Source organism: Heptranchias perlo, chromosome 5 (assembly GCF_035084215.1).
Source record: "Heptranchias perlo isolate sHepPer1 chromosome 5, sHepPer1.hap1, whole genome shotgun sequence".
NCBI classification, from domain to species: domain Eukaryota; kingdom Metazoa; phylum Chordata; class Chondrichthyes; order Hexanchiformes; family Hexanchidae; genus Heptranchias; species Heptranchias perlo.
Genome location: NC_090329.1, coordinates 132,150,317 through 132,167,467, shown reverse-complemented (window position 1 = coordinate 132,167,467; position 17,151 = coordinate 132,150,317). Strand labels below are relative to the sequence as shown.

At 45.7% G+C, this 17,151-nt stretch overlaps 1 protein-coding gene across 1 annotated transcript in view; it reads left to right on the top strand.

Annotated features, from left to right (window-relative positions):
• LOC137322209 (dynein axonemal heavy chain 8-like) overlaps positions 1 to 17,151 on the top strand; it is a 1,675,662-nt gene that overhangs the window by 871,211 nt on the left and 787,300 nt on the right. The window contains exon 44 of the mRNA XM_067985325.1: positions 10,823 to 10,976. Within this exon, the coding sequence (XP_067841426.1) occupies positions 10,823 to 10,976 (154 nt within the window). The remainder of the gene's footprint in view (positions 1 to 10,822; positions 10,977 to 17,151) is intronic.

Below are 17,151 nucleotides of genomic sequence, written 5' to 3'. Positions count from 1 at the left end.
TGAGCACATTCTCCTTTTAATACCTCTACGGACTTGACCACCCCTCCTTCAGTGAGTCCTATCCCTAACTTCAACGCATTATCCTGCCAACTTGCTAATAACGAAGCTTCTTTCAGTTCTTGACAGTACTGTCTCCATAAAGCAATTAAATCTTTGGTTGCTTTATTTCCGTTATTTTTCCAAATTAATTCCTGTGCTTTTATGGCAGTATCTAGGTCTTTAATTCCTCCCAATGGCCATTGATCATTCCCCAGTTTTTTATTCAACCCGCCTGACAATTGTCTAAATTGTTTTGCCTTGTCCGGATATTTTTCACACAAAGTCTGTAAGGCACTCCCTGGTTCTGCAGAGGTATCCAGACAACTACCCATTCTATGTCCCTTTTTCCTTTACTCTTAGTCAACTAATTAATACAACCGTATTTGAACAGAATTCAAAGATGGACCTGACTCCTTGTGCCTCACAATCCCAAGTGCCTTTGGTCTCTACGCCCACTTTAGGGTCCTGACCTTCGCGTGGGGGACCTCCCCTCTTAACAACCGGTCTAAGGCTGCAAGTTGAGACAGGCACTTCCTCCCTTAGTCGATCAGCGCAAGCAATCAGTTCCTGTTTATACCCACTCCCCAGGGACTCAAAATTCCTGTTTATACCCAATCACCAGGAACTCGAACCCTAATCCTCAGCGATTTTTAATCACTGACTCAAGATTCCGGTTTATATCCAATCACCAAGAACTCGAACTCTAACTCTCAGTGATAATTTTAATCACTGACTCAAGATTCCGTTTTATATCCAATCACCAAGAACTCGAACTCTAACTCTCAGTGATAATTTTAATCACTGACCCGAAGTTTTAGTTCGATCACTGACCTACCGCTTACAAGTTATTCCCTCAGTCCCTGTACTGACCCTCAGTGATATTTAACCATTGACCTCTTTCTGCTATTTCTGTGTATTCGCCAGACTGACCTGAATCTCGTAAGGACGCCACACGAGTGTTAGCGATTGGACGATTCGTCGTCAGACTTAACAGATTTAGGAAAGCCGATATAGTAAAGAAAAGTTTACTCACACCGGGCGCGCCCTTCCCGTCCTCTGTGTCCAAGACAAACCGCCTCTTACTCCGCGAACTCTCGGTGAACGACCGTTGAGATCCCCGTACGGGCCACCAAATGACGAACCGGATTCTTTCCCCTCAGTCTGGTTCAGCAAGAACTGATTCGAGTACACCGTAAAGTTCAACACAACTTTAATAGCAGATCTTAGTCTGTAGCTTCAATTCAGATTCCTGAGAGAATCCGAACGATTCTAACAGAATAAGGAGACAAAGACAAAGACTCATACCTTTATACAAATCAATAGGGGTTGGAACATCATTAACACAAGAGTCAACACCAATCATAAGCCGGGTACAGGTTGCCATGCGGGGTTACATTATTTCCGGCCAATCATAGATAATCCATGTGCTGACCATGTTGCTATTAGACATCAAAGGGGATACTTCCTCACCTTCCAACTTGGAATGTTCTTCCCTGTTCCTTCTGTTCCTTATCTCCCAACCTGGAATGTCTTTCAACTTTGGCTAAGCTCGTTACCAATATTGATCTGCCATAAACATGGAGACATTCAGACCAGTCCTTGACTCACATCAAAGACCTATCATTGATAAGACAATACAGGCCTGCTGACTAAGCAAACATATGGCCCAGCAGGAGGGCCAGGCCACCTGTATCAATCTCAGTTACTAACTAATTAACCCTTTCTAACCATTTTGCATTCTGCTTCTTTGCCACGTAGGCATTTTAATATTTTACCAAAAACTGACCCCGTAGGGATTCTCAATATGTTTGGATTTTCAAAAGGCCTTCGACTGCTCTGTAGACTCATGACCAAGGTCAGAGCATGTGGAGTCAGGGGACAGGTGGCAGAATGGATAGCAAGCTGGCTACAAAAAAGAAAACAGAGAGTAGGGGTTAAGGGTAGCTACTCAGACTGTCAAAAGGTGGGAAGCAGTATTGCAAAGGGATCGGTGCTGGGACCTATGCTGTTCACAATTTACATTAATGATTTGGACTCGGGAATTGGAAGTATAATTTCAAAATTTGGGGACCACACCAAAATTGGGAGGGATAGTTAATACAAAGGAAGAATGCGAGAAAATACAAGAAGACATTAATAAAGTTGCAGAATGGGCTTGTAATTGGCAAATGAATTTCAATATAGGTAAGTGTGAGGTGGTGCATTTTGGTAGGAAGAATAAGGAGGCCACATATTGCTTGGATAATAAGAGTCTAAATGAGGTAGAGGACCAAAGGGATCTAGGGGTACAGATACACAAATCACTTAAAGTAGTGAAGCAAGTTCATAAGGCCATAAAAAAGGCAAACCAAGCACTGGGGTTCATTTCTAGAGGGATAGAGTTGAAAAGCAGAGAAGTTATGTTAAACTTGTATAGAACCTTGGGTAGACCTCACTTGGAGTACTGTGCACAGTTCTGGTCTCCATATTATAAAAAGGATATAGAGGCATTGGAGAAGATGCAAAAAAGATTCACAACGATGATACCAGAACTGAGAGGGTATACTTATCAGGAAAGGCTGAACAGGTTGAGGCTCTTTTCTCTAGAAAAGAGAAGGCTGAGGGGTGACCTGATGGAGGCCTTTAAGATAATGAAAGGGTTTGATAGGGTAGACGTAGAGAAAATGTTTCCACTTGTGGGAGTGTCCAAAACTAGAGGTCATGAATATAAGATAATCAGTAATTAATCCAATCGGGTATTTAGGAGAAACCTCTTTACGGTACGGTAGCATAGTGGTTATGTTACGGGGCTAGTAATCCAGAGGCCTGGACTAAAATCCAGAGTCATGAGTTCAAATCCCGCCACGGCAGCTGGCGAATTTAAATTCAATTAATTAATTAAATTCAATTAATTAAAATAAAAATCTGGAATTAAAATACTAGTATCAAGTAATGATGGCCATGAAATTACCGGATTGTCGTAAAAACCCATCTGGTTCACAAATGTCCTTCAGGGAAGGAAGCCTGCTGCCCTTACCCGGTCTGGCCTATATGTGACTCCAGACCCACAGCAATGTGGTTGATTCTTAATTGCCCTCTGAAATGGCCTAGCAAGCCACTCAATTGTAAAATCTCGCTACGAAAAGTCATAATAAGAATAAAACCGGACGGACCACCCGGCATCGGACCACTAGGCACCGGACACGACAACGGCAAAACACCAAGCCCAGTCGACCCTGCAAGGTCCTCCTTACTAACATCTGGGGACTTGTGCCAAAATTGGGAGAGCTGTCCCACAGACGAGTCAAGCAACAGCCTGACATAGCCATACTCACAGAATCATATCTTTCAGCCAACGTCCCAGACTCTTCCATCACCATCCCTGGGTATGTCCTGTCCCACCGGCAGGACAGACCCACCAGAGGTGGCGGTACAGTGATATACAGTCAGGAGGGAGTGGCCCTGGGAGTCCTCAACATTGACTATGGACCCCATGAAATCTCATGGCATCAGGTCAAACATGGGCAAGGAAACCTCCTGCTGATTACCACCTACCGTCCTCCCTCAGCTGATGAATCAGTCCTCCTCCATGTTGAACACCACTTGGAGGAAGCACTGAGGGTAGCAAGGGCACAAAATGTACTCTGGGTGGGAGACTTCAATGTCCATCACCAAGAGTGGCTCGGTAGCACCACTACTGACCGAGCTGGCCGAGTCCTGAAGGACATAGCTGCTAGACTGGGCCTGCGGCAGGTGGTGAGCGAACCAACACGAGGGAAAAACTTACTTGACCTCGTCCTCACCAATCTACCTGTCGCAAATGCATCTGTCCATGACAGTATTGGTAGGAGTGACCACCGCACAGTCCTCGTGGAGATGAAATCCCGTCTTCGCACTGAGGACACCATCCAAAGTGTTGTGTGGCACTACCACCGTGCTAAATGGGATAGATTCAGAACAGATCTAGCAGCTCAAAACTGGGCATCCATGAGGCGCTGTGGGCCATCAGCAGCAGCAGAATTGTATTCCAGCACAATCTGTAACCTCATGGCCCGGCATATTCCTCACTCTACCATTACCAACAAGCCAGGGGATCAACCCTGGTTCAATGAGGAGTGTAGAAGAGCATGCCAGGAGCAGCACCAGGCGTACCTAAAAATGAGGTGCCAACCTGGTGAAGCTACAACTCAGGACTACATGCATGCTAAACAGCGGAAGCAACATGCTACAGACAGAGCTAAGCGATTCCACAACCAACGGATCAGATCAAAGCTCTGCAGTCCTGCCACATCCAGTCGTGAATGGTGGTGGACAATTAAACAACTAACGGGAGGAGGAGGCTCTGCAAACATCCCCATTCTCAATGATGGAGGAGTCCAGCACGTGAGTGCAAAAGACAAGGCTGAAGCGTTTGCAACCATCTTCAGCCAGAAGTGCCGAGTGGATAATCCATCTCAGCCTCCTCCCGATATCCCCACCATCACGGAAGCCAGTCTTCGGCCAATTCGATTCACTCCACGTGATATCAAGAAACGGCTGAGTGCACTGGATACAGCAAAGGCTATGGGCCCCGACAACATCCCAGCTGTAGTGCTGAAGACTTGTGCTCCAGAACTAGCTGCGCCTCAAGCCAAGCTGTTCCAGTACAGCTACAACACTGGCATCCACCCGACAATGTGGAAAATTGCCCAGGTATGTCCTGTCCACAAAAAGCAGGACAAATCCAATCCGGCCAATTACCGCCCCATCAGTCTACTCTCAATCATCAGCAAAGTGATGGAAGGTGTCGTCGACAGTGCTATCAAGCGGCACTTACTCACCAATAACCTGCTCACCGATGCTCAGTTTGGGTTCCGCCAGGACCACTCGGCTCCAGACCTCATTACAGCCTTGGTCCAAACATGGACAAAAGAGCTGAATTCCAGAGGTGAGGTGAGAGTGACTGCCTTTGACATCAAGGCAGCATTTGACCGAGTGTGGCACCAAGGAGCCCTAGTAAAATTGAAGTCAATGGGAATCAGGGTGAAAACTCTCCAGTGGCTGGAGTCATACCTAGCACAAAGGAAGATGGTAGTGGTTGTTGGAGGCCAATCATCTCAGCCCCAGGGCATTGCTGCAGGAGTTCCTCAGGGCAGTGTCCTAGGCCCAACCATCTTCAGCTGCTTCATCAATGACCTTCCCTCCATCATAAGGTCAGAAATGGGGATGTTCGCTGATGACTGCACAGTGTTCAGTTCCATTCGCAACCCCTCAGATAATGAAGCAGTCCGAGCCCGCATGCAGCAAGACCTGGACAACATCCAGGCTTGGGCTCATAAGTGGCAAGTAACATTTGCGCCAGATAAGTGCCAGGCAATGACCATCTCCAACAAGAGAGAGTCTAACCACCTCCCCTTGACATTCAACGGCATTACCATCGCCGAATCCCCCACCATCAACATCCTGGGGGTCACCATTGACCAGAAACTTAACTGGACCAGCCATATAAATACTGTGGCTACGAGAGCAGGTCAGAGGCTGGGTATTCTGCGGCGAGTGACTCACCTCCTGACTCCCCAAAGCCTTTCCACCATCTACAAGGCACAAGTCAGGAGTGTGATGGAATACTCTCCACTTGCCTGGATGAGTGCAGCTCCAACAACACTCAAGAAGCTCGACACCATCCAAGATAAAGCAGCCCGCTTGATTGGCACCCCATCCACCACCCTAAACATTCACTCCCTTCACCACCGGCGCACTGTGGCTGCAGTGTGCACCATCCACAGGATGCACTGCAGCAACTCGCCAAGGCTTCTTCGACAGCACCTCCCAAACCCGCGACCTCTACCACCTAGAAGGACAAGGGCAGCAGGCGCATGGGAACAACACCACCTGCACGTTCCCCTCCAAGTCACACACCATCCCAACTTGGAAATATATCGCCGTTCCTTCATCGTCGCTGGGTCAAAATCCTGGAACTCCCTTCCTAACAGCACTGTGGGAGAACCGTCACCACACGGACTGCAGCGGTTCAAGAAGGCGGCTCACCACCACCTTCTCGAGGGCAATTAGGGATGGGCAATAAATGCCGGCCTTGCCAGCGACGCCCACATCCCGTGAACGAATAAAAAAAAACCCAAAGAGTGGTGAGAGCATGCTACCACAAGGAGTAGTTGAGACAAATAGCATTGATGCATTTAAGGGGAATCTCGATAAGCACATGAGGGTAAAAGGAATAGAAGGATATGCTGATAGTGTTAAATGAAGAGGGGTGGGGAGGAAGCTTGGATGGAGCATAAATGCCATCATAGACCAGTTGGGCCGAATGGCCTGTTTCTGTGCTGTAGATTCGATGTAACTCGATGAATTGATTGGACACTCTTAATAATAATGGTGGGGACCTCAGGAGGAGTCCACATAGGATGAACCACTTAGCACTTTTGACTGAAGATGCTGTGCTGTGTTCCTGCAACAATGCCCTGAAGACTCATAATTGATATTTTTAACTTGAAATTGCATGTGTTTGAAATGACATTCTTATGACTTTGAAGATATACAGAATCCACTGAGGAAATGAAACAATTCGGGTAAATTCCTTTCCAAAGAATTTGAATGTGTGTTCTCCTCTCAAATTCATGCCCGTCTTTCCTGCAAATCCATGTTTGAATCTCTTCAATCAAGTTTCCACATAACAGAAACAATCCTAATCAAATTCACAAATTACATCCTCTGTGACTGTGGCCATGGTGCACGATCCCTCCTTGTCCTTCTTGACCTCTCTGCAGCCTTTGGCACAGATGACCACACCATCTTCCTCCAATGGCTCTTCTCCATTGTCCAGCTGAGTGGGAGTCAACATAAATTTATGAAAGGGAAATCATGTTTGACAAATCTATTGGAGTTCTTTGAGGATGTAACCAGTAGAATAGATAAAGGGGAACCAGTGTATTTGGATTTTCAGAAGGCTTTCAATAAGGTCCCACACAGGAGGTTGGTGAACAAAGTTAGAGCACATGGAATTGGGGGTAATATACTGGCATGGATTGAGAATTGGTTAACAGACAGAAAACAGAGTAGGAATAAACGAGTCTTTTTCAGGATGGCAGACTGTGACTATTGGGGTACCGCAGGGATCAGTACTTGGGCCCCAGCTATTCACAATCTATATCAATGATTTGGATGAGGGGACTAAATGTAATATTTCCAAGTTTGCTGATAACACAAAACTAGGTGGGAATGTGAGTTGTGAGGAGGATGTAAAGAGGCTTCAAGCGGATATAGACAGGCTAAGTGAGTGGGCAAGAACATGGCAGATAGAATAATATGTAGGAAAAATAGAAATACAGAGTATTTTTTAAATAGCGAGAGATTGGGAAATGTTGATGTTCAAAGGGACCTGGGTGTCCTCGTACATGAGTCACTGAAAGCTAACATGCAGGTGCAGCAAGCAATTAGGAAGGCAAATGGTACGTTGGCCTTTATTACAAGAGGATTTGAGTACAGTCGTAAAGATGTCTTACTGCAACTATATAGTCATGATGTGGAGATGCCGGTGATGGACAGGGGTGGACAAATGTAAGGAATCTGACAACACCAGGTTATAGTCCAACAGTTTTATTTGAAAATCACAAGCTTTCGGAGGCTTCCTCCTTCGTCAGTTGAGTGTGGGATTCCATGAAAGGTACCGCATATATAGTCAGAGAACAATGCCTGGTGATTACAGATAATCTTTCCAACTGCCCGTTATCAAGGCAATCAAAGGAGTTGAATAGTGTTCAGACAGAGAGACATTACATACAAGACTACTGAATATACAAACGGTCAGAACCCAAAGACAGAGAGAGAGTGAGAGAGAAACATCCAAAAGGAAGAGAAAGAGAGAGAATGACCAGTTGTATTAAAAACAGATAACTTTTTTTTTCGCTGGTGGGGTTACGTGTAGCATGACATGAACACAAGATCCTGGTTGAGGCCGTCCTCATGGGTGCGGAACTTGGCTATCAATTTCTGCTCGACGATTTTGCGTTGTCGTGTGTCTCGAAGGCCGCCTTGGAGAACGCTTACCCGAAGATTGGTGGCTGAATGTCCTTGACTGCTGAAGTGTTCCCCGACTGGGAGGGAACCCTCCTGTCTGGCGATTGTTGCGCGGTGTCCGTTCATCCGTTGTCGCAGTATCTGCATGGTCTCGCCAATGTACCTGCCCCGGAGCATGGAATCCCACACTCACCTGACGAAGGAGGAAGCCTCCGAAAGCTTGCGATTTTCAAATAAAACTGTTGGACTATAACCTGGTGTTGTAAGATTCCTTGCAATTATATAAGGCCTTGGTGAGACCGCACCTGGACTATTGTGTACAATTTTGGTCTCCTTATCTAAGAAAGGATATATTTGCCATAGAGGGAGTGCAACGAAGGTTCACCAGACTGCTTCCTGGGATGGCAGGTTTGTCATATGAGGAGCAATTGAGTAGACTAGGCTTGTAATCTCTAGCGTTTAGAAGAATGAGAAGTGATCTCATTGAAACATACAAAATTCTTACAGGGCTCGACAGGGTAGATGCAGGGAGGATGTTTGCCCTGGCTGGGGAGTCTAGAACCAGGGGTCACTGTCTCAGAATAAGGGGTAGGCCATTTAGGACTGAGATGAGGAGAAATTTCTTCACTCAGAGGGTGATGAATCTTTGGAATTCTCTACCCCAGAGGTCTGTGGAGGCTCAGTCATTGAGTACATTCAAAACAGAGATCGATAGATATTAAAGGCATCAAGGGATATGGGGATAGTGCAGGAAAATGGTGTTGAGGTAGGGGATCAGCCATGATCTTGTTGAATGGCGGAACAGGCTCGAGGGGCCGGAAGGCCTACTCCTGCTTCTATTTCTTATGATCTTATTTTCCTATGACAGCCTCATTTGGTTTTACACTTACCTATCCAATCATAGCCAGGGTATCTTCAGCAATGGCTTCTCTTTCCCACCCCTGCATCGTTATAGGATACATCCTTGTACCCCCCATCCTTGGTGATATCATCTGAAGGCATGGCATCAGGTTCCACAGGTATGCTGGTGACACCCAGCTCTACCTTTCCAGCACCTTGCTCAACCACTCCAATGCCTCCATGCTGTCAGCCTGCTTGTGCAATATACAGTCTTGGATCAGCCTCAATTTTCTCCAGTTAGACATTGGTAGAGAAGGCAGGTTTTCTTCTCTAAAAGGCATTAGTGAACCAGTTGGGCTGTTGCGACATTCCAACTTCTTCACAGTCACTTTCATTGACCCAGTTTGCGGCCATTCAGATTGACTCCTAATGGAACAGCCATGTGATTTTTTAAAAAACTGATTACAAATTCACAAACGGCCATGGTAGGATTTGAACTCACACTCACTGAATCATTAGTCCAGGCCTCTGAATTACTCTGGATCACCAACCAATTCCAGTTCTCTGCTACGGTTAGGGAAGGGTAACGTTGCGGCTAAGCCGCCTGCCCAAAGCTGGTGGGGTCCTTTTTTGAATGTGCAGATTGGGGTCTGATAACATCATCAGGCCCTGACTGCAATTTTAACTCCGGCCTGTGGGGAACCGGCTGCGACTTTCCCGACAGGTGAAGGCCTCTCATAAGAGGATTGGACGCAGAAGAAGCCATCCAAGGTAAGTTTTTTACTTTCCTTCCTGGTGCCATGAGTGCTCCTCCAGGCCCCACAATAATAGTTTAGGCCTCCTCTGCCCTGCACTCCTCATTCCTTCCTTACCACGAGTCGCCCCCAGAACCCTTCTCCTCCATAGGCCAACAGCCATTTTACATTAAATTCCCACAGGTTCTGGCAGCATCTTAATGAGGTCCTGTGGTTAAAATCACCATTGGTAAGCGGGAAATTAACTCGCCAACGGGGTTGGAAACCCTCAGTTTAAAAACAGTCCCATTATGTCAGTTATCAAGAATCTACTGATAAAAATCTATTAATGCTTGCATTTATTGATGATGGGAGGAAGTTAACTAGTTGTGGATATTTATAGTTGAGCAAATATTAAATTGTTTTAATTGTTTAAATAATTAAGCTTTACCAAACAGCTGTGTTGTGCTGAGTCCAAAGTATATGCAACAAGGGATGAAAAGGGCAATCCCAGCAGTTACACTGGGCTCATGCCTGCCACATAACTCTGCCACTGATCCTGGCAATACTCATAGGGTCAGAGTGTGGGATCTGCAGGAGTGGGCCTTCAATGGTTAGGGAGCACACCTGCTGGCCAGCCCGTGGGTGCCGCTTTCCCCCTGCCCCAGAAGCGCAATCTAGATGTTGGGTGGCCCCCTTCAAACACCCTCCAATGCTTTTTGGCATCCATATCTTCGGGAGTCCCAACCTCACCCTGCACCTCCAGGTGGACTCCATTTCTGCTGGGATTGGGCAGGTATGCCTGGTGAGATCAGGGCAGGAGCACAGAAATTCTCATATTAGGAGTCCCTGCCCACCGGCCCCATGCCCCTTATGTCAGTGATGTTCTAGAGGCGGGCAGAGGCTCCACCGAGACCGCCACAAAGCCATTCTAGAAACTCGCACCTGAGGCTGGGCCCTGATTGTTCCAGGTCCCAACTGAATGTGTGGCCAGTCAAATGGACTCCTACCAGAACAGCCACCCGATTTCAGGCCTATGTTTGGAATTACAACATAGAAGCCCATTCAGCCCAATGTGTTTGTGCCTGACCCATGCTAGCTCCTCAACTGGAACCATCTATCTCTAATTCCATTTAATGCTCTAACTGGAGAAGTATTTTTTTTTAAATAATTTTATCTGTATTTTATTAGACTTCTGTAATTGTTCTCCCCTGCAGGTATAATACTTACTATAAGAAGGATATTCAGATCTGGGTGCACAATCTGACAGCATGCACAACTATAATAGAACAGTGGCTTTTAGTACAAAATCTGTGGGTTTATCTGGAGGCTGTCTTTATTGGAGGGGATATTGCCAAACAACTGCCACAGGTAATTTATACCATTAATCTAGACATTCTAAAAATGAACATTAGCCAGCTTCTTGTTTCTTCATTACTGATTTAATTCTAACACAGATCAATTGGAAATAAACAGATCGAGAAATGTATTGGTGCCGCGCCCGTTTTACAGGTGTTTGCTGGTGCTGCACTGTTTTTGGTTGCTTACAAAACAGTTACACTGCAGTCATCAATGGTCTAGTAGGGCTGCCTTTAGGGCTGGAGGATAAGAGCGAGCAGCTGAGCAGACAGGAAAGAGCAAGAGCAGATAGGACAAGAGGGAAGAGTTGGGCATTGCACAGGATGCCATTCCCACAGCGGGTCCAAAGAGAGCATTTCTCCTATCTGATCTTCAGCAAGGAGCAATGGCTCATAAGGAAGGCTATCACTGAACAATGTCATATGCTGCAGCCACAACCCGAGCCTTAAACCATGTCATGGATATCACTGCCTGTGGCTGTCAAGGTGAGAATGTCCTTTAACTTCAATGCAACTGGCTTCTTCCAGACTGCAGCAGGTGACATCAGTGACATCTCAAGGTTTGCAGTCCACTGTTGTTCAGAGAGGTCAACTAGACTCTCTACACCAGGAGGAACACCTACTTCTCTTTCCTCATGGACAAAGCGAAGCAGGACAAGGAAGCATTATGTTTAGTCCGCATTACAGGCTTCCCCAGGGTGCAAGGTGCCATAGGCTGAACCCATATTGCCTTGCCTCCATTACCATCCTGGCATCTTTCTGAATAGAATGGGATTCCATTCCCTCAATGTCCAGCTTGTTTGCGACCACAGGCAGTGCACATGCAGGTCTGTGCCCAGTTTCCTGGTAGCAAAGTTTGATGTCCGTTGTGGGTAAAGTTATGGAAACGCTTACTAAAGATAAGAGCATGGACCAACTGGATAGAAATAAAATCATAAAAGATAGCCAATATGGGTTCATGAACGGGAGGTCTTGCCAATCTAATTGGCTTTCATCGAATGATAGAAATTACAGCGCTTACTGGTTTTCTTTAGCATTAGAAAGTAGAAACAAGGTGCATAAAGGATTGGGAGAGACAGATAGCACTAGAGTAAGAAATAGTTTAGTATTAGGTGGGAGCAGACTAAGAAAGAATATGAGAGGGTCTAAGGTAGGTTTACAATACATGTGTGTAAATGCACAAAGTGTGGCAAATAAGGTTGGTGACCTGCAGGCACAAATAACTACATGGGAATATGATGTAGTGGCGATAACGGAGATCTGGCTCAAAAAAGGGCGGATTGGATACTAAATATTCCTGGATACAAGCTGTTCAGGAAAGATAGAGAAGGAGGGGGATGGCAGTATTGATTAAGGAGAATATTGTAGTGCTGGAGAGAAAGGATGTCCTTGAGGGGTCAAGGACAGAATCTATTTGGTTAGAATTAAGAAAAATTAGAGGCACCATTACAGTACTGGGTGTATTCTATAGGCCACCAACTAGTGGGAAGGATATAGAGGAGCAAATTTGCAGGGAAATTACAGAGAGGTGCAAGAACTGTAGCGTAGTGATGGTGGGGGACTTCAACTATCCTAATATAAACTGGGGTGGTAATAGTGTAAAGGGCAAAGAGGGGGAGGAATTTCTGAGGAGATAGAATCATAGAATCATAGAAGTTACAACATGGAAACAGGCCCTTCGGCCCAACATGTCCATGTCGCCCAGTTTATACCACTAAGCTAGTCCCAATTGCCTGCACTTGGCCCATATCCCTCTATACCCATCTTACCCATGTAACTGTCCAAATGCTTTTTAAAAGACAAAATTGTACCCGCCTCTACTACTGCCTCTGGCAGCTCGTTCCAGACACTCACCACCCTTTGAGTGAAAAAATTGCCCCTCTGGACCCTTTTGTATCTCTCCCCTCTCACCTTAAATCTATGCCCCCTCGTTATAGACTCCCCTACCTTTGGGAAAAGATTTTGACTATCGACCTTATCTATGCCCCTCATTATTTTATAGACTTCTATAAGATCACCCCTTAACCTCCTACTCTCCAGGGAAAAAAGTCCCAGTCTGTCTAACCTCTCCCTGTAAGTCAAACCATCAAGTCCCGGTAGCATCCTAGTAAATCTTTTCTGCACTCTTTCTAGTTTAATAATATCCTTTCTATAATCGGGTGACCAGAACTGTACACAGTACTCCAAGTGTGGCCTCACCAATGCCCTGTACAACTTCAACAAGACATCCCAACTCCTGCATTCAATGTTCTGACCAATGAAACCAAGCATGCCGAATGCCTTCATCACCACCCTATCCACCTGTGACTCCACTTTCAAGGAGCTATGAATCTGTACTCCTAGATCTCTTTGTTCTATAACTCTCCCCAACGCCCTACCATTAACGGAGTAGGTCCTGGCCCGATTCGATCTACCAAAATGCATCACCTCACATTTATCTAAATTAAACTCCATCTGCCATTCATCGGCCCACTGGCCCAATTTATCAAGATCCCGTTGCAATCCCAGATAACCTTCTTCACTGTCCACAATGCCACCAATCTTGGTGTCATCTGCAAACTTACTAACCATACCTCCTAAATTCTCATCCAAATCATTAATATAAATAACAAATAACAGCGGACCCAGCACCGATCCCTGAGGCACACCGCTGGACACAGGCATCCAGTTTGAAAAACAACCCTCTACAACCACCCTCTGTCTTCTGTCGTCAAGCCAATTTTGTATCCAATTGGCTACCTCACCTTGGATCCCATGAGATTTAACCTTATGTAACAACCTACCATGCGGTACCTTGTCAAATGCTTTGCTGAAGTCCATGTAGACCACGTCTACTGCACAGCCCTCATCTATCTTCTTGGTTACCCCTTCAAAAAACTCAATCAAATTCGTGAGACATGATTTTCCTCTCACAAAACCATGCTGACTGTTCCTAATTAGTCCCTGCCTCTCCAAATGCCTGTAGATCCTGTCCCTCAGAATACCCTCTAACAACTTACCCACTACAGATGTCAGGCTCACTGGTCTGTAGTTCCCAGGCTTTGTTGATGAGTATGTTTCCAGCCCAACGAGGAAGGAGGCATTGCTAGATCTAGTTCTGGGGAATGAAATGGGTCAAGTGGATCAAGTGTCAGTGGGGGAACATTTAGGGAACAGTGATCATAATCATCAGGTTTAGACTAGTTATGCAAAAAGGATAAGCAGCAATCTAGAGTAAAAATATTTAATTGGAGGAGGGCCAATTTCAGTATGTTGAGAATGGATCTGACCAGGGTAAATTGGAATCAAAGATTGGCAGGCAAAACTGTAATCGAACAATGGGCAGCCTTTAAAGAGGAGAGGTTCGGTAGTGTCAAGGTACATTCCCATGAGGGAGAAAAGGCAAGGCAACCAAAACCAGAGCTCCCTGGATGACAAAAGAGATAGAGAGTAAGATGAAGCAGAAAAAGGGGACGTATGACAAATGTCAGGTTGATAATACAAATGAGAACCAGGCTGAATATAGAAAGTGCAGAGGAGAAGTGAGAAAGGAAATAAGAGGGGCAAAGAGAGAGTATGAGAATAGACTGGCGGCCAACATAAAAAGGAATCCAATAGTCGTCTATAGGCATATGAATAGTAAAGAGGAGGGGTAGGGCCGATTAGGGACCAAAAAAGAGATCTGGGCATGGCTGAGGTACGAAATGAGTACTTTGCATCTGTCTTTACCAAGAAAGAAGATGCTGCCAAAGTTTAAGTGAAAGAGGAGGTAGTTGAGATATGGGGGTGGTGCCAAAGGACGGGAGAATTGCAAATGTTACACCCTTGTTCAAAAAAGGTTGTAAAGATAAACCCAGAAACTACAGGCCAGTCAGTTTAACCTTATTGGTGGGGAAGCTTTTAGAAACGATAATCCGGACAAAATTAATAGTCATTTGGACGAGGGTGGATTGATTAAGGAAAGCCAGCACGTATTTGTTAAAGGCAAATCATGATTAACGAACTTGATTGAGTTTTTTGATGAGGTAACTGAAAGGGTTGATAGAATCTAAGAAAGGTTACAGCACGGAAGGAGGCCATTCAGCCCATGGAGTCCGCAAGAACAATCCAGATAGTCCCACACACCCGCCCTTTCCCCGTAGCCCTGCAAATTATTTCCTTTCAAGTACTTATCCAGTTCCCTTTTGAAGGCCATGATTGAATCTGCCGAAACCATTCCAGATCCTAACCACTCGGTGTGTAAAAAAGTTTTTCCTCATGTCACCTTTGGTTCTTTTGCCAATCACCTTAAATCTCTGTCCTCTGGTCCTTGACCCTTCCGCCAATGGGAACAGTTTATATATCCACTCTTGTCTAAATCTTTCATGATTTTGAATACCTCCAGCAGATCTCCTCGCAACCGTCTCTGTTCCAAGGGGAACAACCCCAGTTTCTCCAGTCTATCCACATAACTAAAGTCCCTCATCCCTGGAATCATTCTAGTAAATCTCTTCTGCACCCTTTCTAAGGCCTTCATATCTTTCCTGAAGTGTGGTGCCCAGAACTGAACACAGCACTCCAGTTGTGGCCAAGTGAGTGTTTTATAAAGGTTCATTATGACTTCCATACTTTTGTACTCTATGCCTCTATTTATAAAGCCCAGGAACCCATGTGCTTTTTTAACCACTTTCTCAACCTGCCCTGCCACATTCAACGATGTGTGCACATATACCCCCAGATCCCTCTGTTCTCGTACCCCTTTTAGTGTTGTGCCATCTAGTTTATATTGCCTTAATTTTCATGTGGCGCGTATCCGCCCATTTCACCAGCCTGTCTGTATCCTCTTGAAGTCTATCACTATCCTCCTCACTGTTCACGACACTTCCAAGTTTTGTGTCATCTGCAAATTTTGACATTGTGCCCTGTACACCCAAGTCCAAGTCATAGAGTCATAGAGTTATACGGCACGGATAGAGGCCCTTCGGCCCATCGTGTCCGCGCCGGCATTTCAAGTGCTCATCCAAATGCTTCTTGAATGTTGTGAGGGTTCCTGCCTCCACAACTCTTTCAGGCAGTGAGTTCCAGACTCCAACCACCCTCTGGGTGAAAAAGTTCTTTCTCAAATCCCCTCTAAACCTCCCGCCTTTTACCTTGAATCTATGTCCCCTTGTTATAGAACCCTCAACGAAGGGAAAAAGCTCCTTAGTATCCATCCTATCTGTGCCCCTCATAATTTTGTACACCTCAATCATGTCCCCCCTCAGCCTCCTCTGCTCCAAGGAAAACAAACACAATCTTCCCAGTCTCTCTTCATAGCTGAAGCGCTCCAGCCCTGGTAACATCCTGGTGAATCTCCTCTGCACCCTCTCCAAAGCGATCACATCCTTCCTGTAGTGCGGCGACCAGAACTGCACACAGTACTCCAGCTGTGGCCGAACCAGTGTTTTATACAGCTCCATCATAACCTCCTTGCTCTTATATTCTATGCCTCGGCTAATAAAGGCAAGTATCCCATATGTCTTCTTTACCACCTTATCTACCTGTTCCGCCGCCTTCAGGGATCTGTGAACTTGCACACCAAGATCCCTCGTACCCTCTGTCTTGCCTAGGATCCTCCCATTCATTGTGTATTCCCTTGCCTTGTTAGTCCCTCCAAAGTGCATCACCTCGCACTTTTCCGGGTTAAATTCCATTTGCCACTGTTCCGCCCATCTGACCAACCCATCTATATCGTCCTGCAGACTGAGGCTATCCTCCTCGCTATTTACCACCCTACCAATTTTTGTATCATCAGCGAACTTACTGATCATACCTTTTACATTCATATCCAAGTCGTTAATGTAGACCACAAACAGCAAGGGAACCAGCACCGATCCCTGTGGTACCTCACTGGCCACAGGCTTCCAGTCACAAAAACAACCTTCGACCATCACCCTCTGCCTTCTGCCACTAAGCCAGTTTTGTATCCAAAGTGCCAAGGCACACTGGATTCCATGGGCTCGTACCTTCTTGACCAGTCTCCTGTGGGGGACTTTATCGAAGGCCTTACTGAAATCCATGTATACCACATCCACTGCGTTACCCTCATCCACACGCCTCGTCACCCCCTCATAAAATTCAATCAAATTAGTCAGACATGATCTTCCCTTGACAAAGCCATGTTGACTATCCCTAATTAATCCTTGCTTCTCCAAGTGGAGACTAATTTTGTCCTTCAGAATTTTTTCCAA